The 26865-nt window shown below is 52.7% G+C and overlaps 4 protein-coding genes, 1 pseudogene and 2 gene segments (V, D, J or C); 4 read left to right on the top strand and 3 right to left on the bottom strand.

Annotated features, from left to right (window-relative positions):
* Positions 1-1997: 1997 nt before the first annotated feature.
* Positions 1998-3229, bottom strand: LOC134554353 (feather keratin Cos1-1/Cos1-3/Cos2-1-like; annotated as a pseudogene).
* Positions 3230-6677: 3448 nt separating this feature from the next.
* Positions 6678-9085, bottom strand: LOC134554352 (olfactory receptor 6F1-like). Its single transcript, XM_063404900.1, has 3 exons — positions 9045-9085; positions 8873-8948; positions 6678-7649 (listed from the first exon to the last, which is right to left on the bottom strand). Exons 1-3 carry the CDS (start codon positions 9083-9085, stop codon positions 6678-6680), a joined length of 1089 nt encoding a protein of 362 aa, XP_063260970.1.
* A 2187-nt stretch (positions 9086-11272) lies between these two features.
* Positions 11273-12100, bottom strand: LOC134553874 (feather keratin Cos1-2-like). The gene is given in 3 exon segments (XM_063404005.1): positions 11273-11625; positions 11967-12068; positions 12071-12100. Coding segments are annotated over 3 exon segments (459 nt in total). The 3' UTR covers positions 11273-11298.
* A 3165-nt stretch (positions 12101-15265) lies between these two features.
* LOC134553849 (uncharacterized) lies at positions 15266-16607 on the top strand. Its single transcript, XM_063403983.1, has 2 exons — positions 15266-15345; positions 15723-16607. The coding sequence occupies exons 1-2, from the start codon at positions 15270-15272 to the stop codon at positions 16421-16423; spliced, it is 777 nt and encodes a 258-aa protein (XP_063260053.1). The 5' UTR covers positions 15266-15269; the 3' UTR covers positions 16424-16607.
* A 1342-nt stretch (positions 16608-17949) lies between these two features.
* Positions 17950-20348, top strand: LOC134554351 (T cell receptor alpha variable 1-1-like). The segment is given in 3 exon segments: positions 17950-18413; positions 19254-19549; positions 20226-20348. Coding segments are annotated over 3 exon segments (468 nt in total).
* Positions 20349-20482: 134 nt separating this feature from the next.
* Positions 20483-21873, top strand: LOC134554350 (T cell receptor alpha variable 26-2-like). The segment is given in 3 exon segments: positions 20483-20534; positions 21041-21361; positions 21869-21873. Coding segments are annotated over 3 exon segments (378 nt in total).
* Positions 21874-22369: 496 nt separating this feature from the next.
* LOC134554349 (uncharacterized) lies at positions 22370-26843 on the top strand. Its single transcript, XM_063404899.1, has 3 exons — positions 22370-22690; positions 24999-25319; positions 26710-26843. The coding sequence occupies exons 1-3, from the start codon at positions 22414-22416 to the stop codon at positions 26841-26843; spliced, it is 732 nt and encodes a 243-aa protein (XP_063260969.1). The 5' UTR covers positions 22370-22413.
* The last annotated feature ends 22 nt before the right edge of the window (positions 26844-26865 follow it).

Here is a 26865-nt window from a genome sequence, read left to right as displayed (position 1 = left end):
TTGCTCTGTGGAGCAAATGTCACAGTGTCCCCAGGCAGGAGTGGTGCTTGTGCCCTGGGTCTGCCTGTGGAGCAGAGAGTGGGGGACTCCAAGGAGCTGGATTACCCCTATATTAGCAATTTACCTGGTGACACCAGTGCAGGTCTTGTGGGTGAAAAGGTGAGGCTAGGCATCACAAGAACATGTCCATTGGTCAAAGAGATGGAGGAGTTCGGAGACTCTTCCCTAAATCTCCAGCAGGAGGAATGTGCAGGGAACTTTCCTTGTTGGCCCTTTCCTGATTCAGTCTCTGGTCTGAGCTTAGCTTTGCCTTCATCATCTCCTTCCCTACATTCAGGGAACTGTAGACATCTGAGATGTCCCAGCCTTTCAATCACTCAAGTTGAAGGTGGAAGTGGAAGAAGCAATTTTGGAGTATCACAGAAAAAACCCCAAACCTAAATGTCTGCATTAACAGTGAAACCAGATGTTCTTCATGGAAATGCAGAGATTAATGCCATGACTGGGTCGTGGAAAGGAAGAAGAATGTCGTACACTGCTAGGCCCAACTTTCTCTAGGGACACTCTGTGCCATGCTGTCATCAGCCCTGTTACCCACCATCTATAAACAGTGAAGGGATGGCTAAAAAGTGGGGATTTCCAACAGGTATGCACAGAGTACAGACATTCATTAGAACTGCAGAACTTGGCTTACACAGTCCCCATCAACCTTATTGCCAAGAGAGATGTGTTCAGTGCCCTGATACCTCTGTCATCCTGACCACCATTGGTTGAACAGGCAAGAGGAGGCAATGTCATCAAAGGACTTAACAACCTCACTTTCCAAAACAAAAGGCCACCTGTCTGCATTTCAGACTCCCGGATGGGAAAAGGGCAATTTATAATCTCCCTCGTGGACTGAGGGATGGAGGGATGCAGGGATGGATGGATGGATGGATGGATGGATGGATGGATGGATGGATGGATGGATGGATGGATGGATGGACGGAGGGATGGATTCTGTTTATCCAGCCCTTCCTGACTGAGGCCTCTGATGTGTTTTTAATCCAGACAGTGCCCAAGTGCATCAGACTAAGCAAGAGGAATGTTTGTGAACAAAATGTGTCTGCCACAGACAGCTCACAGATACTGCTGAGTGTGTCCAGAATTACTTTGCACAGGGCTTTTCTGGAGAAGCTCTGGTCCTTACACAGCAGGGCCTTTGAGGCCCTGAGCCTGAGCAGAGCTGCTCCATCTGTAGTTAGGAATGACAAAGTACCACTGAGCAGTGAAGGGTCTGTGGGCATCCATTACTGTCCTTGGACTGCCCTGACCCATGAGGGTTCACAGGGACTCCAGTGTGAGACCCAGTGTGGTTAATCCCAGCACTGGCTTTGAATGATGCCAGGCCTGCATGCCTGCCAAAACCTGGGCCCAGCCACGGGCCTGAAGTTTGGCAGTGGGGCTGCAATGAGGAACTGATCCCAGCTGCCTGTGCCCATTTGTGCTGGCCATGGTCTGAGACTGGGCAGTGGAGTGAAGATGGACATGAGGCCATGGGCCAGCTCTGAGGCTATTCCACACAACCACACTTCTGACATCCTCTGGGAACATTTTCTGTCTACCCCAGCACAGCACTGACCAGAGCTGTGGCAGAGTGCCACATTCCCATAATCCTGCAGGTTGGTTTGTCTCCAGGACCTCCCAAGGAATTCTGGTTGTTACATGAGGACAGCAGAGTTTTTTGCAGGAGGTGTTGGGGTTATATCTGGGCAGAGACACTGAAGGAAAAGGGCTGATCACCCTGGTAGCTGGGGATGTTTTGCATCCTGTTCCAGGATTGTTCCCCACATAGCACCCTCTGCAGTGTATCCCAATTTCACACTTTTATGGATGAAGGATCTCACTATATTGTCACCTCACCCCCTGCCAGGATCAACAGCATTCTACCCCAGCAGCTTGCAAGGGCATATGTGAAGGGAAGGACCAACTGGAGACCCAGTCTGAGATGCAAAAAATCTTTATTGAGTTTAAAGAAGGAATCAAGGTTGTTACAAGCACAGGCCCTCAGTACAGGGATCTGGAGGGACAAGCAAGACACTTCACCTCTTGGCCATGGTGAAGTCCATGCAGGGCATCCATTTGCCTTGCCTTTAGAGTGCAGGCTGGCGAGGAGGAGCCTTGCAGCCGAGGGGAGCAGGAAGACACAATGAAAATAGAGACAAGGAGATAGACATAGGTCATGCTTTCGAAGTGCCTGAGCTGGGCCCTTCCATCCAGCATTTTCAGGAGGAACTAAAGATGCTCAGTTCCTCTGGAGGAAATGACCTGAAGATTCTTCCTTTGTCCAGCACCATTCCTGGAGATCTTGGAGCACTTCCCAAGACCTATAAATGCCCAGCACCATTAGCAGGGGAGGCCCCTCCTTCCACTGTACCGCCTGGTGATGCAGGACAGGTCAAAGCCACCAGAATTGATGGGCACTCCATCACAGCTGAGGATGTTGCCAACAGCAGCAGAGGTGGAGGATCCCACCACGGTGTTCTGAGGGAAGGAGCTGAGGATGGGTCCAGGCAGGGTCACCACCACAGCAGGAGGCTCAATGACCACGGTGGAGTCCTGGCACTGCCTGACACAGGGCTCATTGCAGCTGTTGGCCAGCGGGGTGGGGCCGCAGGGCTGGCAGGGCCGGCACTGGGTGTTGCAGGACATGGCTTGGGGCTGCAGGTGCACCTGGCAGAGAGAGCAGAGAGGAAACAGAGCACAGGGCTGGGTGGGTGGGTGAGGAGCAGCCTGGTTAACCCTGTCACAAAAGGACCAAGGCCATCAGGATTAGGTAGCTGGAGACTGGGCCAGGAGCACTACAAAGAGCAGCCTGACTCAGGAAGTTCTCTCCCAGCACATAAAGCACCACAGCCACCAGCCTCTCTCTATGCCCACCCTCTCCCCGCTTTCTTCTCTCGTAACCAGATGCTCCAATCCCCAAATATGAGAAAGCCAACATCGGTTGAGATGTCCACCAAGTGGAGATCTCACTCTGGAAGAGAAAGAGAAGGAGCTTCACACTCACCTGGTTCCCAAGTTGAAGGGAGCAAGAGAAGTGGATGAGAGAGCAGAGACTTGGGCTGCCTTTTATACCTGCCCTTCACTGCCGCAGGACCAGGGGCAGCCTTTGCAGAGGTAACAATTTCCCAGCAAGCTCATCTTGAATGCAAACCAGCACACCTAATGATACGGGCTGTGCTTTCATTTCCCGCACTGCTGCCTTTTCATTTCCAGGTTTGTTCCATGCCTGTTCCCCAGTGAAGACTTCTTCTGATCCCTGGGATTAAAGGCCCCAGGGTTTCTAAGGCAGGAATGTAGCAGTGCAGGCAGAAGACTCAGTACTGCATGGGCCCAGACCAGGAAAGTGATATTACAATCTGTGTAACTCTGGTTGGGCTGTTTGAGTTCCAGCAATCCTCGGCCGGCTGCCCAAGGACTCCCGTGCATGAGGATATGGCCTATCCTTCTCTTTCCTTCCCTATGGTCCCTTCTTACCTCCCCATGTCCATGGACTCTGCAACTGGTTTTGACCTGCCTAACTCTGCTATCAGGCGAAAATTCTACCTTGTTTTAAATCATCCCTTTTTTGTGCAACACAGAAAATGTCATGGGTTTGTCCTTGTCCTTGCTCACAATGCTCCAACCCTGCTGCAGTTGCCCCCAGATGTCCTCAGCAGACTCCACAGTGTGTTATGTTCCTACAGCCTTGGCTTCCACAGGATAGAGCGGTGGGCCTCTGTAATCCTCATGAAGCTCAGGAAGGCCAAGTGTAAGGTCCTGAATCTGGGTTGGGTCATTCCCAAGGATGGGGACAGACTGGGTAAGGAGGAAACTGAAAGCAGCTCAGCCAAGAAGGACTTGGGTGTGTTGGTGAATGAGAGGCTGGACATGACCTGCAATGTTCACATGCAGGCCTGGAATTGTATCTCAGAATTGTATTGCATCAAAAGAAGAATGACTGCCAGGTATAGAGAAGTGGTTCTCCCGCAGTACTGCTCTTGTGATACCCCAGCTGGAGTGCTGTGTCCAGTTCTGGGGTCCACAATGCGAAGGTGCTGAAGCAGGTCCGGAAAAGGCCACAGAGATGTTCAGAGGGCTGCAGCCCTTCTGCTATGGAGACAGGACTGGAAGAGATGAATGTGCTTAGCCAGATGATGGTTCTGGGGATACCTTACATCACATTCCAGTGTCCAAAGAGGATCCAAGAGAGATGAAGAGGGACTTTTTTACAAGGGCATGGAGTGATAGGACAAGGGGGAATACCTTCCCACTGAAACAGGATAGATTCATATTACTTACTAAGAAAAATTTCTTCCCTCTGAGGGTGGTGAGGCCCTGGGAGAGGTTGTCCAGAGAAGCTCTGGCTGCCCCATCCTGGGAAGTGGATGCTGTGCTGTTGTGAAGCACATACTCATGACTTTCACAGTTGCTTCTAGATCCAGGGATTTTGATGATGAAAACAGTCCCAGAAACCTGACTTGGGGCAGATCTATTGGAGGCTACACCATAAACGAGCCAAACCAGCCTTGTCAATGTTCTCTGCTTAAAATAACACAGGAATTCTCAGAGCAAGTGGCCTACTGGCTCTTCTTCCTGTGTCATCTCCATGGGCCGCTAGTAATGGCCATAGCTGGAGAATGAGGCTTTTGGTAAGAGCCACAATTGCTCTTATGGTTTTGCCACTGTGGTCACAGAAGCCCAAGATGGAAAGGGCTCTTCCTGACTCTGCATCAGCAAGTGGAAAACAAACATCAGCCAGACTCTGGACAAGATTCTTCCTGTACTCACCCACTGCCAGAGAGTGGTCTCACTCTTTTTCATGTCTTTCCTTTTCAGGGAAATCACCAGAGCTGGAGGGAGCTCCCATGTTATCTAGTCCATGCCACTTTCTCTGTCCAACAGCTGGTAACATCTCAGTGATCTCTTTTCCTCCCATGAGCTAAAGGAAGGCTTCTGGGGACCCATTTTCAGGCAACCTCACTACAGCACCTCTTATGGAAACTCAGCTCAAGAGTGCTGATCCCACCCCTTGAACTGGAATCTGTTGCTCATGAAGTATCATCCCCTTACCTGAGACATCTCAGGGAGCTCAATTTTTTTTCTGCTGCTGTTCCAGGATAGCCTGCCTCTCCCAAGTGACAAGGATCTGCTCTGACAGCCCTGTGTGAGGCTTTGCATGCCCTTGTTTATCTCAGAGGGCTCTAAGCCATGTTCATGAGGAATTCACAGCAGGTCTCAGTGTCATACACTCTGCTGTGTCTTGGATTTCTTGGACATTTCAGGTCCTGCTTTTTGTTGCTTTCAAGGACTGCAGAGGGCTTCAACACTCCAAATATACAATTCTCTCCAAAATGCGTCATTCCTAGGCAGAAATGACAAGCAGTGATGTCTGTCTGAGGATAAATCCAGTCTCAGACTCTTTCTGCTATCCCAGGCATTTTCCCAAATGCCACTGAAAAAGAGCACAGCTGACAAAGGGTGGGAATCAGCCTGTGCCTTGGGCAGTGGTGCCTGGGCCTGCATACAGGACTAAGTGCCAAGTGCCCATGTGGATGCAGGAGGTTTGTGAATCTCCTCCAGAAGTGTCATTGCTTCTGGAAGGGAGGAATAGATGTTCAGTTCAGACTCAATCATCTCCCTTGGAGAGCTCTACACTCAGGTGAAATTAACCCAAACTCTCCATAAAGGTGTGTTTAACATGGTGATGCCTCCTAATTATGAAGTGGTTACATGGACTATCTTCACTGTCAGTGTGCAAAAATAAAAGCTTTGAGAACATGATTAATCTGGTCTGAAATGAAAATTGGGAAGGGAAAAGCAAGTGCTTTTTGGAAGTGCTAATATCTTCCCAATGAGTGTAAAGACAGACTTGCTTCCCAGCCAGCTCTGCACTTTGAATCCTTTGCCAATCACATTAAAGTTTTTCCACAACAAAGCCCAAAATGGGTGGAACAATGTAGTGCTAAAAATGATGTGGAGTTTTAGATGTGGAAATGCCCTGACACATCCAGTATGAAGCACAACATTTTGCATAATTTTAATTAAAAACAAGAGAGTAAATTCAGATACTAAAGAGAGGAAAGAAGAGGAATTATGCAAATTTTGTTTGCAGTCTTATGCTAGGAATGATGGCTATGGGTAGAGATATCAGACACTGCCAAATTTTATCTTGAATCAGAGTATGATTTTATGAAATAACTACAAGAATGTGGCATAGATACAACACAAAACATCAGGCTAAAGGTAGAAACACATGTCTACTTCCTAAAGCAATGTTTCCTAAAGTTGCTGGGATTCCTTTAGAAGATTCAGACAAACCCTGACAAAATGAAGCACTTAGCAAACTGGGGTAGAAACCTGTGGGAGTACCATTCCTGCAGCACTGTTATGGAACCATTTATGGACAGGGTTTGTGACCCTTTCCAAGCACAGCACTTTAAAGGACTGAGAGGCATTCTGAATTCACTGGGAATGAACAGAGGGTGGTGGGAGCAGCAGAACTGAGGCTCAGCCCAGCCACAGCTGGCTGTAAAGTGATATGAGCTCACTGGGGAATTGGTGGCTTCTCACTGCCTGGGATGCCCACACAGACCTACACTTCACTGGGGATCTTCTGCAGGGCAGAAGCTATGGGAAGGCAGGGATGAATTTGTTCAACTGATGCCCTGTGAAACATCACTTCGCCTTTTCCGAAAAGCCCGTCCCAGAGCGAGCTTCACCTCTTTGTTTCTGAGAGTGTAAATGAAGGGGTTCAACAAAGGAGTTACCATGGTGTTAAAGGTATTCACGATTTTGTTCAGATCCAGGGAGTTCTGGGCTGAGGGCTTGACATACAGGAATATGGTGGAGCCATACCAGATTGTGACAACACTGAGATGGGCAGAGCAGGTGGAAAAGGCCTTTTTCCGGCCATGGGCTGACTGTATCCGCAGGATGGAAGAGATGATGTACATGTAGGAGACCAGGGTGACCATGCAGGAGGCCACCACAACAATTATGGAGATGAGAAAAGTTGCCAGTTCCACAGGCCATGTATCGCTGCAGGAGAGGGCAAGGCAGGAATCTATATCACATAGAAAATGATTGATGACATCTGGCCCACAGAAAGTCAGCCTGGATGTCAGAAAGGCCAGCAGGGAAATGGCCAAAAAGCCTCCCAGCCAGGAGCTGAGTGCCAGCCGAACAGAGAGGACACTGTTCATGAGGGAGCTGTACCTCAGGGGGTAGCATATGGCTAAGTAGCGGTCATAGGCCATGACAGACAGGAGAAAACACTCAGTGGAGCCTAGAGAGAGAAGAAAGAACAACTGGAGGATGCAGACACTGAAGGAAATGGTCTGGCTAGTCCCCAGCATGACTCCTATGGCTTTGGGAACAACACCCGTAGTGTACCAGATCTCCAGGAAGGAGAGATTACAGAGAAAAAAGTACATTGGGGTGTGTAGGTTGCTGCTTGTCCACACAAGGACTATGATGGATGCATTGCCTATCACTGTCAGGGTGTACATCAGTGCAAATACCACCACAAAGCAGACTCGGAATTGCCATGTGCCTGGGAAGCCAAGAAGGATGAATTCTTCCACACTTGTCCCATTTGCCATGTCCTTCCAAATGCTGAGGTCCGTCTGCAAAGGAAAAAAGTTTCTGTGAAAATTTGCATGCTTGCGCTGGTCCTTCAGAGTAGAGTGAAAAGAAAAATCAGCTGGTGCCCAAAACGGGAAAATGGTATTTATCCTATATTGAAATTGTCAGAAAAATCTTCTTATGATGAAACACGTTTGGACAACTAGATCTAACCCTGAAAATCAGGTGTACCCCAACAAATGAACACTTGGAGAAGTATTTATCAGCTTGTACACCTCCTTTACAGCATGGGGAACATGGTTGCTTCTGTGAGATGAAAATCCCACTTGGAAAACTATGGAAAACAGGCTGAGGCACTCAGGCTATGGGAAAAGCTGTTACAAGTAGGAAGGGAATAGCATAACCTGTAGTCTCCGAGGCAGGCAATACTAAGATGGGATATCAGCAAATGCAACTGAGGAATACAAATACTGTCACAATAATGTGACACTGCAAGAGATTTTCTGACCTATTCTATGTCAGTTTATCACAAGGGATTGAGACTGAGCTGCAGCCACACAAGGCAGCAGGCTAGTATGACAGTCACTACTCAAGGTCTACTATACCTGCTTTCTTCCAAGTCTCAGAACAGGAAACTTTTGCAAATACCTCCATTTCCCTCACTGATGTCTGCTTTTCAGCATAGCTACTTGGGTACTATTTACCTCTTCGTAATTTTGGCATCTCAGAATCAGGGGAAGGATTTCTGTTGACCAAGCTGAAATATCTAGGGAGAAATATTCCTATCTCAGCTCCTCAGCTTTCTCCACAGACAGAAAAAAAGCATGAGGGAGGCATGGCTCATTTTGTCTTATAAACATGGCTAAAAGCCCTCTAGAAGTACCAGGTTGTCTCTGAGGTGTTTAGGCAGGAGTCTGGTTAAGCACCTGGACGTTAGACATCTCAACTTGGGCAGAGATATTCAGTGACTGAAGACATCCTCTGAGTTTAACACAGTTAAGGGTAGCTCTGATGAACTGTTCCTGCAGACAAGAGAGGATTCTTGATCAGTTCTCTAGAGAGAACATATCTTCAGGTGGATGTGGAAGACAGATGGACTAAATCATCATCTGAATCATCTCTTTCTCTCCTATCTTACTCCACAGTATATATACCAGAAATCTCATGTACTTAAAGAGTAAAGAAATCTCCCTTAAATCAGCTTTCCTTAAACATGCAAGGCATTGGAAGTCTGTGCTCTATGTCTTGGGCAGGTTTCACTCACCAGATTTTCCAGTGTAAGTGATCCAACTGACACTTTTTCATGCACCGTCATCCCAAGATAGCCATGGTCCCCTTGGCTAATGGAGAGCATTGGAAAGAGGTTGATTTATTGGGGGGAGCTCTGGATTCAGGTGAAGGCGTGTGGATGAGCAGCTCCCCCCTTGCTGACTCACTTCAAGCTGATGCCAACTGCCTGACCTGGTTTCCTCTCCATCCAGTAGGATCTGACAGCTTCCACTCCTGATCTTTTCCCTCTCACAGCCACCACTGTAATTCCACTAAAGGGAACTTTGTGTGCACGAAAACACAAAATGTAAACTCCCTTCTGCTTAGCTTCATATAGTGAGATCATACACCAGAGAGTCGCCAGATAAATTAGCATAAGAACATCCCCACACCCACCTCATTAACACAGCGAAGCTCCAGCTGGCCACACCTAGGAGACTGTTTTCTGTTTTCTCTCTGGTGTGCCCCAGGGAATTTGACCTCTGGGAGGTCTTCTGGGCTTGTCAGAGATGAATAGTACTCTCTCTCTACACACAGGCCAATTAAAGAACAGCAGTGCAATTCCCTAAGTGATTGCTAGGCTGGGTGTTTGCCTCCTACCTGCAGCTGTGGTATGAGAACCTTGCCAGGAACTCAGCTGACATGGAGATGTCTGAAATACTCATGTTCCAAGAGACTGGAAGTGCCAAGTATTTGGTGCTGGATACTACAGTGACTGTGAAACCTCCAGGGTGGGAAGTAACTAAAGGCAACTCTGGGCACATGAATACACAGACTGTAAATTAAGGGATTCACCTACCTCGTTTCAGAGCCTCTAAATGCAGTTAAGGCCTCTGTCTTCAGCTTTAACTGAAGTGAAGAATTAAGTAAAGATCTAAGTTCAAAATCAGACAAGACATTAGTAGAGGAAAACTGATTTCCCCAAACTCCAGAAAAGGTGTCTTCTATTGAGGTACTCATCTTTGCTCTATTCATCATCAGCTGAGAGAAACAGGCACTCTCAGGCCTTAGTTCAACCCTTACAAAAAATGATCTCTTAAAGGTCAGGCAATAGAGGCCTTACAGACGTCTATTTTTCTTCTATTGACTCTCAAGATAAACTAGTCAGCTGGCTTAGACCACACATACACAAAAATACACACACTTTTCATCCTCTAGATATCTTGAGTTAGATTCACCTCCAGAGAGAGTCTGTCTGCACTGTCCAGGACCACCACACATGTATTGGACTTGACAAAGTCATTTTCTGCAAGTCATGGGTCCCAGGCTTCAGTGTGGTTGCGAGAAAATTGACCTGTACTTGGTGTGAGCTGGAGATGTAGCTAATGGGAGTAAAGTGCTCAGCTTGAGCCTGTTTGCTGGCCATGAAGTCTACTCTATCTGTCCTATCCATGGAAATGGATGTGGGTTTTAGCCACGGGATGGAGATGTTGGAGCCTGTGGGTTCATTTGTGATCACCTAATGAAGCAAGCCATGCACACATGACCAGGTATGCAGCCTTGCTGTGAGCTTGTCCTAGTTGGGAGGTTCAGAGGCCACCACTGGTCAGCTGCAGGATTTGTACCCCCAGAAATATGATTTGTGCCATTTCCTGTGCACATCTGCTTTGAGATAGGGTAAGTCCCCTGGGTGACCTGATGTCCCATCACTGACTGTGGGCAGAGTCTACAGAGTCTGTTAGATCCAGTGCTGAAGATGGGTTGTATTCCCCATCTGCATGACATGTTCTGAGACCAAGGAATCATATCTGAGCAGAAATGTTGGAAGGCTGAGCCTGATCCCTGCTGTCTGTGGAGAAGTCAGGGATGTTTTCCTCAGCTTCAAGGGACAGTGCCTGAAAGGGCCCCACCTCTCTGTTTCCCACCCTCCCCTTCCTCTGGAAACAATCAGTGGTCCCCTTGTGTCCCCACCTTTTCCTCCACCACCCATGGCAATGCCATTTGGTCTCAGCAACTTGAGACAAGGACACCAAAAAAGGATTACATGGAGACTGAGGGTGAGATGCAAAAAGCTTTATTGTCATTGAAGTGGGAAATGAGTTCCCTCATAGAGGAGGCTACTGGTGGTTATGGTGGGAGACCACATGCAACTGTGGAAGGTCTGTGCCCCCTTTGGCACAGTCACAGGAGAGTGACGGGAGAGCCAATGGAGCATCCATCTGCCTGCCCCACAGTGGGCAGGGGTTAGCAGATCTCCCAGAGAAGCTCTTAGAGCCTTACAGTCCAGAAGTATGGAAGCCAAGAGAGAGGTGAGAGAGAGAGCAAGGCAGGGAAAGCAAACATTGGCCATGGTTTCAGAGAGCCCCTCCTGCCCTCCTTCAGAAGGGCAGCATTGGTTGCTCAGCACCTCTGAATTCAATGGCCAGGACTCTGTCCTCAGTCCAGCATCAACTTCTGCGTTCCTGGGGGTCCTCGTGAGCTTTAGCAGGGACGAAATCTGCTGCCACCATAGCGGCTGGTGATGCAGGACAGGTCAAAGCCACCAGAATTGATGGGCACGCCGTCACAGCTGAGGATGTTGCCAACAGCAGCAGAGGTGGAGGATCCCACCACGGTGTTCTGAGGGAAGGAGCTGAGGATGGGTCCAGGCAGGGTCACCACAACAGGCGAGGGCTGGATGGCCACGGTGGAGTCCTGGCACTGCCTGACACAGGGCTCATTGCAGCTGTTGGCCAGCGGGGTGGGGCCGCAGGGCTGGCAGGGCCGGCACTGGGTGTAGCAGGACATGGCTTGGGGCTGCAGGTGCACCTGGGAGAGAGGGAAGGGAAGGAAGCAGAGCACAGGCACATGGGAGGAGCCATTGGCCATGAGTCCATCGTTCCACTGCAAGAATTGCAATGGTACCTGCTTAAGCCAGAAGGCAGAAACTGGGCAGTGAGAGAAAGGGGTTTCTCATCCTGACACAGTACTGCAGTGTCACCTTATTTCTTCAATAAAGAGCTCACTCAGCCAAATCCTTGACACTGTCTAAGTCAGACCTTAGTTGTTCTCTGACCCCTCAGCAGCAGCAGCACTAAGACCTCTCACAGGCTATAAGAACACACATCTGGTTCACCAGAAAAGGACAGGGGAAAGAGCTTCAGACTCACCTGGATCCCAAGGAGAAGGAGGCAGGAGAAGTGGATGAGAGAGCATGAAGTCAGGCTGGCTTTTATAGTTGCTCTGAGTTGCCCCAGGCCCAGAGGTGGCTTCTATGAAAGTGGTAATTTCCTAAGGTGCTCATGATGTATGGAAAACATCCCAGATAATGACATGGGCTGGGTGCTTGTTTTCCGTGTTGCCACCTTTTCATTTCCCAGCTTGTGTCATAGACATTTCTCCATGGAGGCTTCGTCTGAGTGCTCAGACTGAGATGCCTCAGGATTTCCAGGGCAGGTGGAAATCCGCAGTGTCTGCAGAGGGTACAATGCAGGAAAGTGAAGTTGGCCTGGAGCTCACTGGTGGTGTTGCCTCTGGCCTTGTTGATGCAAAGGGGCCCAGCTGCTCCCAGAACTTCAGCTCTTGACTGGCCACCCAAGGATATGCTATGATACCACTGCAAAATTATATGCTACGTCTCTTTCCTCTGTGCCTCCCAACTTGCTCCAGTGTTTGTGTTCAGAATCCTGGACATTTAGTCTGCAATGTCGGGTTTCATTTTCTTGCTCCTAAAACTCTCCTTATGTCCTTCCAATACCTCCAAGGAGGGAGAATCCTCAAGTCATCTGGGTAATGTGAGCCAGTGCTTGGTCACCATCAACAATAAGAAGATCTTTCCTATGTTTCACACAGAGCTTCCAGTGTTCCAGCCTGTGCTTGTTGCCTGTGGTCCCATCACTGGGCACCTCAGAGAAGCATCTGGCTCTGTTTGCCTTGTACCCTCTGGATTTGGGTTGCATGGCAAGGTTTTGGTTTTGGTTATGGGGGAGCCAACACCAGATGGCTTTAAGAGTGACCCACCACTGGCCAAGGCTGAGCTCATCAGCGATGGTGGAAGCACCTCTGGGATAATGTATTTAGGAAGGGGGCAAACACCTACTGCAGGACAGCAGCCAGGAGAGGGGTGACAGAAGATGAGAGAGAAACAACCCTGCAGACACCAATTTCAGTGAAGAGGGGAGGCAGGGGCTCCAGGTGACCCTGTAAAAGCTCATGCCAGATCAGACTCCTGTCAGGACCTGTGGAGGGCCTGTGCTAGCACTGTTTTGCAGGCAGGACTTGTGAAGAACTGTCACACATGTGAAGAACTCACACAGTTTTTGGGGTACTGTCTCCCATGGGAGGGACCCCTGCAAGGGGGAGGAAATTGTATTTTAAAAAACTTAAAACTTTTTTTTTTTTTTAATGTGCAATTAAAAAATGCTTTGGAGTGGGGTGAAGCAGCCTGACCCGGTCTGAGCTGAAAGACCACATACACACTTCCAGTTGGGTTATAAGTTTTATTTAAAGAACACATTAGGGAAAATTGCTGCAAGAGATGCTAGTATGAATCTTCTGAAACATATTTTGATTAGCTGTGGTCATGGGAAAGATTCATCTTCATATTTTTAAGAGGCGTCAGCATCAAATAATTTTTCATCTGCATTACAGGAATGAAGTTTGCAAATCTGTTCACAAAGAAAATCCTTTTTGCAGTGGAGCAGGGAAAAGACACGATGGTACCCACAGACAATGGAGGAGGGATGCCACAGTACTTCCTCTGGGAAGCAATATCCATAGAAATGTCCTTAAAAAGGCCATGACTCTTTCAAGAAAAGGAGCACTGTTCAGAGGGAAGCCATAGGAATCAAAACCTTGTAGAGTTCAGATGTGCCCAGAAAAGTGCTGGCTGGAGCTCTTCAGGCTGTGGATGTGTGTTCATCACAAGTCCTGAGGAAATGTGGGCCTTAGGGAGCCAGTTGTTGAGGGCAGTGCCTAGAAATATGTTCTTGGTGTAGGAATCTACTTAGAAAATGCAAGAGGTCTTGTCCATCACAGACCTCCTTCTTAGGAGAAAATTCTACCCCTAAAGTATCTGTTGATGATTGCCCTAATCTACAGATGTGCAGGAGGTCTCAGGAGGGCCAGAGCTGGGCAGGAGTGCCAGGACCAGAGCTGGCGCTGGGGCTCAGGGAAAGGCCAGACTCAAGAGATGTCCATGTACAGGATCCACAACTGCTGTGGGTGCTGAAGGGCCCTGGCCAGGTCAGGAGAACAAGAGTGGCTCAGGCCAGACACAGGCAGGCCAGACACAAGCATTGAGAGGGCCAAGCTGGGACAGGCCTGTCCTAGGCCTGGCCTATCACAGAGCCCATGCTAGGCCTGGCCTGTCACAGAGCCCATGCTAGGCCTGGCCCTTCACAGAGCCCCTGGGAGTGACCAAACTGGATGCGAGCCCATGGCTGAATCGGGTCCAGGTAGCCTTTGTCCTGCTGCTCCCTGTGCTGGGGTTACCTGCTGACTCTGCTCTGACTCCCACAGACGCTGCCTGGGGCAGAAGTGCACTCATAGCTGGGTTGTGACACCTGTGGGGCCCTGGAGTCCATGGGCCTCAGGAAAGCTGCTCTGTCCTGGGCAAGGCAAGGCAGAACAAAGCCCTGTTGTGTGCTTTGCCACCACTCCCCATCCCGGGGCTGGCTTCACACGGTGGGTGTTGTGTTCAGAGGGAGAGGGGACTCCAGCGTGGGGGCTGCTGTGGCTGATCCCACTGCTGCCCTGGGAACACCTCAGCCCTGCCCTAGGAGCACCAGGGGAGCCAAGCCAGAGGCTGTGCTGCAGGGAGAAATTGTCTCTGCTGCCCATGACTGGCCCCTGGATCAGGTGATGGAGGAGAGGAGCAGTAGAGTAGGGAATGTAGGCCATTCCAAGGCTCTTAACCCGTTTCCAATTCCTGCCATTCTTTGGCTTGTGAGCCTTCTTGCCCTGCAAGAGAAAGGCCTTCACACAAAGCAAGAGAAGCGCTCTTCCCTAAGAACTCGTGGCTAAATGCTGACCTCTACAGGGCTTCCCGCATGACTGCAGTTCTCTTCTAGAGAACAGCACTTTTCAGGAGTCCTGATTGTACAGTGTGCTTCAGGTCCAAGTGGTGTTTTGAGATGAGACCCAGCCAGGTAAGGACTGACAGCCATTGGTAGGGGAGTAACTAGGGATGTCTTCCTTCATGGATGAAAGGCTGGATATGAGTTGTAAATGTGCCCTTGCAGCCCAGAAAGCCAACTGTCTCCTGCCCCTCTACGCTGAGACCCCATCTTGAATACTGCCTCCAGCTCTGGAGTCCTCAGCACAGGGAGGACATCGACCTTTTGGAGCAAGCCCAGAGGAAGCCACAAACATGATCTGAGGGCAAGAGGACTTCCCTCAGAGGGGAGGGGAGGGGAGAGGAGGGGAGGGGAGGGCACAGTCAGATCACAGGGCCGGGGCGGGCGGGGGCAGCGATGCTCGGCGGGCGGAGCGGCGGCATGCGGCGGTGTCGGGGCGCGGGGCTGGCGGCGCTGGCTGCGGTGCTGCTCGGTGCGCGGGGTGGGGCGGGGGCCACCCCGTAGGTCCCTGGAAGTTACAGTCCCCTTTGGCTTCTTCACGGACCTCTGCCCCATAACCATGCTCGAGCCCATCACTTCTGCTGCACCATTCCCTATTCCCTCAGAAAACTCATCCCTCTCTTCTTTATCCAACCATCCCTATGCCTTCCTTTCCTCTGTGTCTTTTAGCTTATTTTATGTAGTTATTATTATTACTGGACATTTCCGTTCCTGCACATGTAGACATCCTCTGCAAACTATTCTCCTCGTCATCTCTGAACGTTCCTGACTGCTTCTGTGGATTTTGTTCTAGGAATGGGTGAGGAGAATGTAGGAGTTGAAGTTTCTTATTTCATTTCTCCCTGACAGTGGCTGTGGCCAGAGCCCAGGTACAGCAGGAGCCATTTCTGGAGACCATCGAGGGCAGCGGCATCAACATCAACTGCTCACATCCGAAAAAACAGATCGAGGATTTAGTCCATTTCTACCGTCAGCTCCCGGGACGAAAACCCGAATTCGTCGCACTCACTGCTAGAGCATCCAAGGATGTGCCGGACATCGCAGGAGAGCTGAGGGTGTCAGCGGATCGGCGTTGGAGCGCGCTGTGGCTGCGGCGGCCCCGGCGCGGGGACGCGGCCGTGTATTACTGCGCGCTGGGCGCACGGGCAGAGGAGCCGGGGCTGCGGCCGGGCACGAACCGCCGCGGGCGGGGCCGGGCGGGGCCGGGGGCGCAGCGCCGGCCGCGGCCCGCAGGGGGCGCTGCCGCTCCGCCCGCCGGGCCCCGCGCGGCCCCGCAGCTCCTTCCTGTGCCCCGAGCCCGCCCGCACCGAGCCCGCACAGCCCGGCACGCCCGGGGCCCGCACACGCTGCCAGCCCGCCCCTGCCCGCACACACTCGCCGCGCACAGCCCGGCACAGCCTCGCTCCCGAGCCGCCCTCGGCCCGACACCCAACTGCGGAGCCCCGCACCTCTGCCAGCGCCTCTCGCCCTCCGCCTGCGCCTGCTGCTGCTCTCAGCCGCCTCGGCAAAGCGAACAGCTGCTCCTGCAGAGCGCCTGCCGCGCCCGCTGACAAACAGCAGCACTGACCGGCACACAGGGGCTGATTCATGGGATGCTGTCACCTCCGTAGGTCATGGTATGAGAGGGGTTTGCAGCGAGGCTTTCGAGGTGACAAAGAAATCTCCATGTCTGTCCCTGCAGAAATGTCGCTGTTCCATCCTGCAAGGTGCATAAGTGTTGGAGTCTAGAACACCCCTCTGGCCACCCTAGAGAGTTTAGAGACCGTACAGGGGGGTCTGGGATCTGTACAAGGGGGTCAGTTAGACCCACACAAATCCCAGGAGGACACTGACTCTGATTCCTGTCCATGAGAGTGAACACTCACATGCAGGAAGAATCACAAATCCTAAGAATTTAAAATAAGTAATAGATAGTTTATTATAGAATATAAATATAAAAATTAAGATTCTTAGCATATGAAGCTAAAGAGAGAAGATAGAGGAATTGGGGAGTGGCCCCTGTCTTCCTTGTTCTTGCTCTCGTCCCCCATCTTGTGCTAAGTTGAGTTTTAGAGATTAGCTTAGAGTAGAACTGACATGTTAGTATAGGTAGTAGGCATTAGTAAAATTTTGTAAATAAAAAATACGTCTTAGACAGTAGTTGGGTCAAGAGTATCGTACATAGGGTGCGGGGCTCTCTAATCCACCCAGTCTGCCGCGTATCCTGCTCTGCAGAGATACCTTGCAGAGCTAAGAAAGAACTGAGATAATGTACCCTGTCAAAAAAGTGCCTAGCAGAGCTGAAAAAGAACTAAGATAATAAAGAATAAACAACCTTAGAAATGTGCACCAGCAGACTCCGCTTGTCGTCTCTACCTCTGGTATGTAACACTTAAAGCAAAAAGAAGACTAAAAACCTTATTACCTCTGAGAACAGCAACCCAGAAGAAATTCCCAGAAAACAGCAACCTTGAGAAAACCCTTATTACCTTAAAACTCAGCAACCCCAAAGAAAGTCTCAAAGAAACAGCAACCTTGAGACATAAGAAGCAGCATTCTCACATGGACGTGTAAGAGAGGGGAACTTTCAACCCCACCTGAGGTTGGAATTGACTCCTCTACATTTTTTGTTCTCATCCTTAAGTTTCCCCAAAGACACATGGATGTGCATTCAGCATGTTCTTGAGAAAGTAGAACATCTGTTAGGGAAAACGATCAATCTGTTCAAGTACAGGAGAATTTCACATCATCAGAAGGCTCTGTCACACCCACCTTCCACCTAAAACCAATTGCTCCCTTTTCCTTCACATTAGGAATCTCTCAAGCATTTTGAAAAGCAGATCTAGCAATGCTGCAAGTGTTGGATGAAGACATTTGAAAGGCTGAGCTCCCCATGATGTTTCCCTCCAGAGAATTGCTCTACAGACCCCATTTTCTTTTGACAATGGGTTTTTCAGCATCTTCAATGACGAGGGTGGGATCACTATGGAGTTGACTCGAAAAATGGGGTGGGAGTGAGGGAGCAGGGAGAGAGGTGTTCATCCCAGGGAGATGGAGAAGGGCAGGGGAGAAGCAGCAGAGACAGAGGGGTCTCCTGTTCCCACAGGAAATTGCAGTGACCCCGGACAGCTGAGAAAGCTCAGTGGGGAAGGAGCCCCTGAGCTCCCCGGTGCCCAGCCCTGGGGGTGCAGCAGAGCTGGCGATTGCAGCTGCGGACGTGAGGACTCCACTGCGAGCTGAGCGGGAACAGCCCCTGCCCCTGGCTGAGGCGCAGAGGCACGGAATGCTCACACTGCCAAGGGCTGAGGGAGCCACGGGCGCTGCTGCTGGACCAGGCACAAACGCAGCAGGAGCATTTCAGGCACGGCAAGGACAGCTCATTTCCCTGCCTGCTCCCGCGGCTGCTTCCTTTGCTGCCCCCGACAGTGGTTTTCCGGCAGCTCTGTTCTCTCGGCGCTGGGACGAGCTTTGTGACTCTGCCTCACTCAGCAAACACGCACCTTGGGCTCGGCATGCACCTCGCCTATCTCATCCTCACCGTCTTCCTGGGACAGCTCCTGGGTGAGTCCTGCCTCTTCCCCAAGACATCCCTCTTCTTCTTCTCTCCCGGAAACCACCAACCTCCTTATCAGTACCGTGTGATCAAATATCAGTGAATATTTGGGAATGGCTGAGAAAATTCTGCATCTCTGTGATTTTGCGAGTGTTTGCTCAAGAAACTTTTAGATTTGTAAAGCAAAAGGGAAGAAAGTGGAGGGAAACCTCAGACCCCTTCTCTGTCTTTTCTCTCGCCTTCAATGCATCTCCCTCTGCCTCCCTATTCTCATCCTCCTGCTGTCACCTCAGGAGATCTCAGCTCTAGGCACATTCTTCCTACATTTATGTAAATTCCCAGATCCACTCAAACCTGCCCCGGGCATCTGAAACTTCTCATTTCACTGACATTGACAGGGTGTCCCATTCTGCCTCCAGGTTGACACATCTCAGCCACAGCTTCCAGGTTTCTCCGGGCTGGAAACACAACCAGGGCTCCCTCTTCCCATGTCCAGCATATTGTGAATAAGAGGATCAAGCAGCCCTCAGAAGTGACAGGGTTGGGGTAGCAGGATGACCCTTTCTGCTGTACCTCGGTGGGCTCCTCAGGCAGCTGGAGGGGTGCTGGTTCCAGCACACAAAGTTCAGGCAGGACAGGCTCTTCCCTGGTCTTTTAAGCTGTAGGAGTACAGACACAGCCCAGCTCTCCTTTGTGTGATGCAAAGAAAAGAGCTCTGATTTGATTCCCAAAATCTCTCAGGACTGTGCTACAAGGCAGGGAGCTTTCTCCACCAGTGTTATCCATCGGATTAGTTTTCCTTCCCTCAGTCCTTCCCTGTGGAGCTGCTGACCTTCACTTTCTTCCAGGCACCTCAGGGCAAACCACGGTCACCCAGGAAGATGGAGCAGTCACGGTGAAGGAGGGACACCCCTTCCACACCACCTGCAAATACCAGATCAGTAATTTTCGGGGATTACTCTGGTACCAGCTACAGAAAGGCCAAGGCCCACAGCTGATCTCCTATCAAGCAGGGAGTGGCCCCAAGCACAGCGGCCGTTTCACCACGCACCTCAACACCACGGGGAAATACAGTGTCCTGCAGGTGCAGCAAGTGGAGCTCTCTGACACTGCCTTGTACCTCTGTGCTGTGCAAGACACCCTGGTGCAGGGAGCTTCCTGGGCTGTGCAACAACCCAGGGGAGGGAGGGGATGTGTCAGTGCGAGGCTAAGGTTGGGGAAAGGACACTGGGCTCAGCCCAGTACTCACCAGAAGTTACATCATATGTGTGTTCAATGGGCTGATAGCTTTGACGGCATCCACCCTAGTACTTCCCTTGGGAAATTATTTTCGACTATTTTGACTCCTTTCTGCCTTGTGCAGTCTTTAAGTAAAGAATAATTGCTCTGTGCTTGCCTGGGACCTTCCTCACTGCAGCCCTGCTGCTTTTGGCCCCACATGTCCTGAGCAGAGCCCAGGGCTGGTGCTGTGTTCGTGCCTTGTGTGCTCTTGGAGCAGCCCCGTTTGCACGGATACACGTGAAGCACAGATTTGTGTGTGGCTCCACACCGGTGTGCACAGCCCTGTGTGTGTCCATGCATGTCCCTCATCGGGAGGGAATTTCCTGACTGTGCCAGGGACACCGAGTGCTGCTGTGGCCCTGAGCAGCACAGGTCAGCAGCTTCGCAGGCTCGGAAGGAGCCAGAGTGCAGCCGAGCAGGGAGGGCAGCTGCCTGCTCGAGATATGTGCAGGGAAGAGGCACAGAAATGCAGCCGCTGTGTCCTGAGCCCTCCTTCCCCTGCCTCTGCAAAGCTCCCGCTCGGCTGATGCTGATTTCAGGCCTACCAAGGGCGGATTCACTCCTACTTCGATGCTCAGCTGAGCTTAGCACAAACAACACGGGCGGGGACGGGACACGCCTGTCTCTTGTCGCTGGTCGTGCCCAAATTGTTGTGTCGCTGATGGTGCTGGTGCTGTGAGAGGCGGGCGCTGAGGCCGGCCGGGGAGGAGCTGGCGGCGGCGGAGAGGAGGCGACAGGGCCGCAGCAGAGAGCCGGGGCTGAGGGGCCAGCGATGCTCGGCGGGCAGAGCGGCGGCATGCGGCGGTGTCGGGGCGCGAGGCTGGCGGCGCTGGCCGCGGTGCTGCTCGGTGCGCGGGGGTGGCGGCCGAGGGGCCGCGCCTGGCACTGGGCTCATCCCGCAGCTTCCTGGACGCTGCCGTCCTGCCAGGCTTCTCCTCTGACCTTTTCCTGCCAACTGTCCTCCCGTTCATCCCTCCCTCTTCTCCATCCCGTACTCCCGCAGACCGCTCCGGGTTCTATTCTTTCCCCAAACCTGAAGAAGCATTACTTTATAAGTCACGAAGTCTCTGCTGCCTTGTCCTTACCTTTTTTTTATGTCTTTATTTTTTGCTTCCTCCCACATCCTTCCGTTCTCGGGTGACTTTCCTAATACTCCTTTCATTCATGCATTCGCCTCTTCACAGACGATTAGTGGACACTTGCATTCCTGCACATCTTGACATCCCCTGGGAACTGTATTCTTCATCATCTCTCTGTGTTCCTTACGGCTTCTGTGGGCTTTCTTCTGGGGAATGGTCGGCAGGGGTGGGTAGAAAGTGTGAGTTGAGGTTTGTTCTTTTTCTCTCCCTGGCAGCGGCTGTGGTCAGAGGCCAGGTGCAGCAGGAGCCATTCGTGGAGACCACCGAGGGCACCAGTATCAGGATCAACTGCTCACATCCCAATATCCGGATGGGCGATTTCATCCATTTCTTCCGTCACCGCCCGGGCCAAAGCCCAGAACTCGTGGCGCTCACTGCTAAAGAGTCCAAGGACGTGCGAGACCCTCCAGGGTGTCTGTGGGTGTCTGCGGATCGGGGGAGCAGCGCGCTGTGGCTGTGGCGGCCCCGGCGCGGGGACGCGGCCGTGTATTACTGCGCGCTGGGCGCACGGGCAGAGGAGCCGGGGCTGCGGCCGGGCACGAACCGCCGCGGGCGGGGCCGGGCGGGGCCGGGGGCGCAGCGCCGGCCGCGGCCAGCAGGGGGCGCTGCCGCTCCGCCCGCCGGGCCCCGCGCGGCCCCGCAGCTCCTTCCTGTGCCCCGAGCCCGCCCGCACCGAGCCCGCACAGCCCGGCACGCCCGGGGCCCGCACACGCCTGCCAGGACAAGGAAAAGGGAAAGTGATGAACAAAGCATAGCAGTGCGAAAGTAGGTGGTAAGGGAATGAAAAGGGAGCTCAGACCTCAGCAGCACCTAATTGATGGGCCATTAGGAAACAGCGGCTGTTGCTGTGAATTGGCTCAGGCTGAGCTTCCTCAGTGACAAAGCTTAAATAGGCGATGAGATAGGAGATGAAAGCCCCAGAAAAGGACTGATATGTCTCTGCGATCAGCAAGGATGGTTGCAGCTTTCTCTTCTTAGAACAAAAGCTGGGAAGCATCCTCATCTCCCTGTACTGGTCTGATTATCTTTTCTCTGCTCTGAAGCCTAAGCAGGCTCGGTCTTTGAAGGAGCCCATACAAGGATAAGGTTTCACCTGGAAAATCTATGACAGCCCCAGGACCCTCCACTTCTCTAGAAACCTCCTTCTAAAGCACGGGGAGGTGCAGCTTTTGCATGAGAATGCCTCTGTTACAACCATTATCATTGCCTGTATCGTTATTCACATGATTCTAGAGGCTTTTTTGACAAACCCGTTTTAGGTAAAATCACGATGACCAGGATGGGATCACTCTTGTGTTGACTTGGAAAATGGGGTGGGAGTGAGGGACCTGAAAGAGGGGCGTTCATCCCAGGCAAAGGAAGAAGGGCAGGGGAGAAGCAGCAGAGACAGAAGGGACTGCTGTTCCCAGAAGAAATTGCAATGACCCCGGACAGCTGAGAAAGCTCAGTGGGGAAGGAGCCCCTGAGCTCCCCGGTGCCCAGCCCTGGGGGTGCAGCAGAGCTGGCGATTGCAGCTGCGGACGTGAGGACTCCACTGCGAGCTGAGCGGGAACAGCCCCTGCCCCCGGCTGAGGCCCAGAGGCACGGAATGCTCACACTGCCAAGGGCTGAGGGAGCCACGGGCGCTGCTGCTGGACCAGGCACAAACGCAGCAGGAGCATTTCAGGCACGGCAAGGACAGCTCATTTCCCTGCCTGCTCCCGCGGCTGCTTCCTTTGCTGCCCCCGACAGTGGTTTCCGGCAGCTCTGTTCTCTCAGCGCTGGGACGAGCTTTGTGACTCTGCCTCACTCAACAAACACGCACCTTGGGCTCGGCATGCACCTCGCCTATCTCATCCTCACCGTCTTCCTGGGACAGCTCCTGGGTGAGTCCTGACTCTTCCCGAATACACTCTTCTCCTTGCTTCCCCCAGGAGACCCCCAACAGCCTTATCAGGATAAAGTTGGGATATATCAGTCAATATTAGGGAAAGGCTGAGAAAAATCTGCGTTGCTTTGTGGTTTTGCGAGTGTTTGCTCAAGAAACTCCTGGATTTGTAAAGAGGAAAAGGGAAGAGGAAGAACGGAAACCTCAGACCCCTTCTCTGTCTTTTCTCTCGCCTTCAGTGCATCTCCGTCTGCCTCTCTCTTCTCATCCTCCTGCTGTCACCTCAGGAGATCTCACCTGTCTCTGAAGTGAAATATTACTCCTGTTTCAAAGCAAATTTTCAGATCCACCCAAACCTGCCCCAAGCACCTCAAACTTCTCATTTCACTGACGTTTAAAGGGTGTCCCATTCTACCTCCAGGCTGACACAGCTCAGCCACGGCTTCCAGGGTCCTCCGGGCTGGCAACACAACCAGGGCTCCCTCTTTCCATGCCCAGCATTGTGTTTCCACAGGGACTGAGGAGCCCTGAGAAGTTACAGGGATGAGGAAGCAGGATGACCATTTCTGCAGTACCTCGATGGGCTCCTCAAGCAGCTGGAGGGGTGCTGGTTCCAGCACACAAATTTCAGGCAGGACAGGATGTTCTCTTGTCCATTAAACATCAGGAGCAGGAGCCGAGACACAGCCCAGGATATCCTTTGGGTGATGCAGGGCAAACACCTCCATAACCATGCCCCAAACCACTCAGGACTCTGCTACAAGGCAGGGAGCTTTCTCCATCAGCGTTTTCCATCTGCTCAGTTTTCCTTCCCTCAGTCCTTCCCTGTGGAGCTGCTGACCTTCACTTTCTTCCAGGCACCTCAGGGCAAACCACGGTCACCCAGGAAGATGGAGCAGTCACAGTGAAGCAGGGACACCCCTTCCACACCACCTGCAAATACCAGATCAGTAATTTTCGGGGATTACTCTGGTACCAGCTACAGAAAGGCCAAGGCCCACAGCTGATCTCCTATCAAGCAGGGCCTGGCCCCAAGCACAGCGGCCGTTTCACCACGCACCTGAACACCACGGGGAAATACAGTGTCCTGCAGGTGCAGCAAGTGGAGCTCTCTGACACTGCCCTGTACCTCTGTGCTGTGCAAGACACCCTGGTGCAGGGAGCTTCCTGGGCTGTGCAATAACCCAGGGGAGGGAGGGGATGTGTCAGTGCGAGGCTGAGGTTGGGGAAGGGACGCTGGACTCAGCCCAGTACTCACCAGAAGTTACATCTCATGTGTTTACAATGCTCTGATAGCTTTGACAGCATCCACCCTAGTACTTCCCTTGGGAAATTGTTTTCGACTATTTTGACTCCTTTCTGCCTTGTGCAGTCTCTAAGGAAAGAAAAATTGCTCTGTGCTTGCCTGGGACCTTGTCCTTCCACACTGCAGCCCTGCTGCTTTTGGCCCCACATGTCCTGAGCAGAGCCCAGGGCTGGTGCTGTGTTCGTGCCTTGTGTGCTCTTGGAGCAGCCCCGTTTGCAGGGACACACGTGAAGCACCGATTTGTGTGTGGCTCCACTGGACACGGCTGTCTCTTGTCGCTGGCGTTGCTCAAATTGTTGTGTCGCTGATGGTGCTGGTGCTGTGAGAGGCGGGCCCTGAGGCCGGCCGGGGAGGAGCTGGCGGCGGCGGAGAGGAGGCGACAGGGCCGCAGCAGAGAGCCGGGGCTGAGGGGCCAGCGATGCTCGGCGGGCGGAGCGGCGGCATGCGGCGGTGTCGGGGCGCGGGGCTGGCGGCGCTGGCCGCGGTGCTGCTCGGTGCGTGGGGGTGGCGGCCAAGGGGCCGCGCCTGGCACTGGGCTCATCCCGCAGCTTCCTGGACGCTGCCGTCCTGCCAGGCTTCTCCTCTGACCTTTTCCTGCTAACCCTTCTCTCGTTCATGCCTCCCTCTTCTCCATCCCGTACTCCCGCAGACTGCTCCGGGTTCTATTCTTTCCCCAAACCTGAAGAAGCATTACTTTATAAGTCACGAAGTCTCTGCTGCCTTGTCCTTACCTTTTTTTATGTCTTTTCTTTTTTGCTTCCTCCCACATCCTTCTGTTCTTCGGTGACCTGCCTAATACTCCTGTCATTCATGCATTCATCTCTCCACAAACGATTAGTGGACACTTGCATTCCTGCACATCTTGACATCCCCTGGGAACTGTATTCTTCATCATCTCTCTGTGTTCCTTACGGCTTCTGTGGGCTTTCTTCTGGGGAATGGTCGGCAGGGGTGGGTAGAAAGTGTGAGTTGAGGTTTGTTCTTTTTCTCTCCCTGGCAGCAGCTATGGTCAGAGGCCAGGTGCAGCAGGAGCCATTCGTGGACACCACCGAGGGCACCAGTATCAGGATCAACTGCTCACATCCCAATATCCGGATGGGCGATTTCATCCATTTCTACCGTCACCTCCCGGGTCAAAGACCCGAACTCGTGGCGGTCACTGCTAGAGCGTCCAAGGACGTGCGAGACCCTCCAGGGCGTCTGTGGGTGTCTGCGGATCGGGGGAGCAGCGCGCTGTGGCTGTGGCGGCCCCGGCGCGGGGACGCGGCCGTGTATTACTGCGCGCTGGGCGCACGGGCAGAGGAGCCGGGGCTGCGGCCGGGCACGAACCGCCGCGGGCGGGGCCGGGCGGGGCCGGGGGCGCAGCGCCGGCCGCGGCCAGCAGGGGGCGCTGCCGCTCCGCCCGCCGGGCCCCGCCGGTCCCGGGCTGGGGGGGCGCTCACGTCACCCCCCCTTGGGAAGCTCCCTGTTACTTTGAAAGCTTGGAGAGTGTCTGCAGGGAGGCAATGATTGCAGAGACACCAAGCCTGAATGCAGCAGAGAGATTTGAGGAGTCACAAAGTCAGAAGAAAACTCACTGCTAGTGGACAACAGCAGTGCTGGCAGCCCTGGGACATCAGGGAATCTGTCCTTCTTGGTAGTGGAGTAGTTCCAGCCCCGCGCCTGTCTACCTGCCCCTTACAGGGACATGAGACGCATGGTCTCCACCAGGCTCCTCTTGCTGCCAAGGGGAGACAAAGCAAACAAAGAAAAGGGAAAGCCAAAGCCTTCCAGCTGTGCTGGTACCAGCGTTGAAAAAATGTCCATTCTTTGCCCAGCACCATGTTCTGAGTTCCCTGAGCTGTCTCCATGGGGCTTTCCCACCATCTTCTCCAGCGGAGGGAACTTCTGCCATAGCAGCAGCTGTAAATGCCAGACAGGTCACAGCCCCCAGAGCTGATGGGCACTCCCTGAGTGCTGAGGATGTTGCCAACAGCAGCAGAGGTGGAGGATCCCACGGTAGTGTTCTGTGAAAGGAGCTGAGGATGGGGCCAGGCAGGGTCACCAGCACGGGCGAGGGTTGAATGGCCACGGTGGAGTCCTGGCACTGCCTGACACAGGGCTCATTGCAGCTGTTGGCCAGCGGGGTGGGGCCGCAGGGCTGGCAGGGCCGGCACGGGCTGCAGCAGGACATGTCCCAAAGTCAGAAATGCACCTGGGAGAGGGAGCACACATGAAACAGACCACAAGGGTGAATGAGAGCAACCAAGGCCACATCTGAGTTGGGAGCTGGAGCCTTGGCAAGGAGCCACTTTCTTCCTTGCCCTGCAAATAGCAGCCTCCTTGAGTGCAGAGCAGGTGGGAGATGCTGTGCCAGGTCCGTGCTTCCTCTGGAGAAGGTACTTGTGCCATGCACTGCCTCACGGGAGCTCTGGTGACAGAGTCCCTGGCAACACCCCAACCGAGCTGTGCCCCCAGAGGAAGTGCTGAGCCCAGTGGGACCCTCTGTCTCTCATGTCCCTTGTCTATTCTTACAAAGCCGTGCCCTAAAGGAAAATGCAAAGTCCCAGCGTGACAGCAAAGAGGGGATGTGAGGGAACAGATGATGGGAGCAGAGGGCGTGTCAGTCTTGAGATCCCCATCACCCACCCCAGCCCCGCCGCCTCCGACCTGCGGAGACCCGACCGCCGCCCCACTCCCGCCACGCTCGCCTCCCCTCCGTTCCCTGCCAGGACCCGGCGAGGGCCCGAGCAGCGCCGGTGCAGGGCTCAGCCCCGGGGCGGAGCTGGCGGCAGCGGAGAGGACAGAAGAGGAGTGGAGGTGTCAGAGAGGAGGCGGCAGGGCCGCAGCAGAGAGCCGGGGCTGAGGGGCCAGCGATGCTCGGCGGG

The sequence above is a fragment of the Prinia subflava genome, chromosome 8 (genome assembly GCF_021018805.1).
Source record: "Prinia subflava isolate CZ2003 ecotype Zambia chromosome 8, Cam_Psub_1.2, whole genome shotgun sequence".
NCBI lineage: Eukaryota > Metazoa > Chordata > Aves > Passeriformes > Cisticolidae > Prinia > Prinia subflava.
This window is presented reverse-complemented; position numbering and strand designations above follow the sequence as displayed.

Coding starts and splice junctions, on each gene's coding strand:
- LOC134554349 (XM_063404899.1), top strand. CDS start 22,414: ATGCTCACACTGCCAAGGGCTGAGGGAGCCACGGGCGCTGCTGCTGGA. Junction 22,691..24,998: donor CTTCCTGGGACAGCTCCTGG/GTGAGTCCTGAC, acceptor TCTCCCTGGCAG/CAGCTATGGTCAGAGGCCAG. Junction 25,320..26,709: donor GGAGCCGGGGCTGCGGCCGG/GCACGAACCGCC, acceptor GTTCCCTGCCAG/GACCCGGCGAGGGCCCGAGC.
- LOC134554352 (XM_063404900.1), bottom strand. CDS start 9,085: ATGGAGAGGAAACCAGGTCAGGCAGTTGGCATCAGCTTGAA. Junction 8,949..9,044: donor GCAGTTGGCATCAGCTTGAA/GTGAGTCAGCAA, acceptor GCTCTCCATTAG/CCAAGGGGACCATGGCTATC. Junction 7,650..8,872: donor CACTTACACTGGAAAATCTG/GTGAGTGAAACC, acceptor TTTCCTTTGCAG/ACGGACCTCAGCATTTGGAA.
- LOC134553849 (XM_063403983.1), top strand. CDS start 15,270: ATGCTCGGCGGGCGGAGCGGCGGCATGCGGCGGTGTCGGGGCGCGGGG. Junction 15,346..15,722: donor GCTGGCTGCGGTGCTGCTCG/GTGCGCGGGGTG, acceptor TCTCCCTGACAG/TGGCTGTGGCCAGAGCCCAG.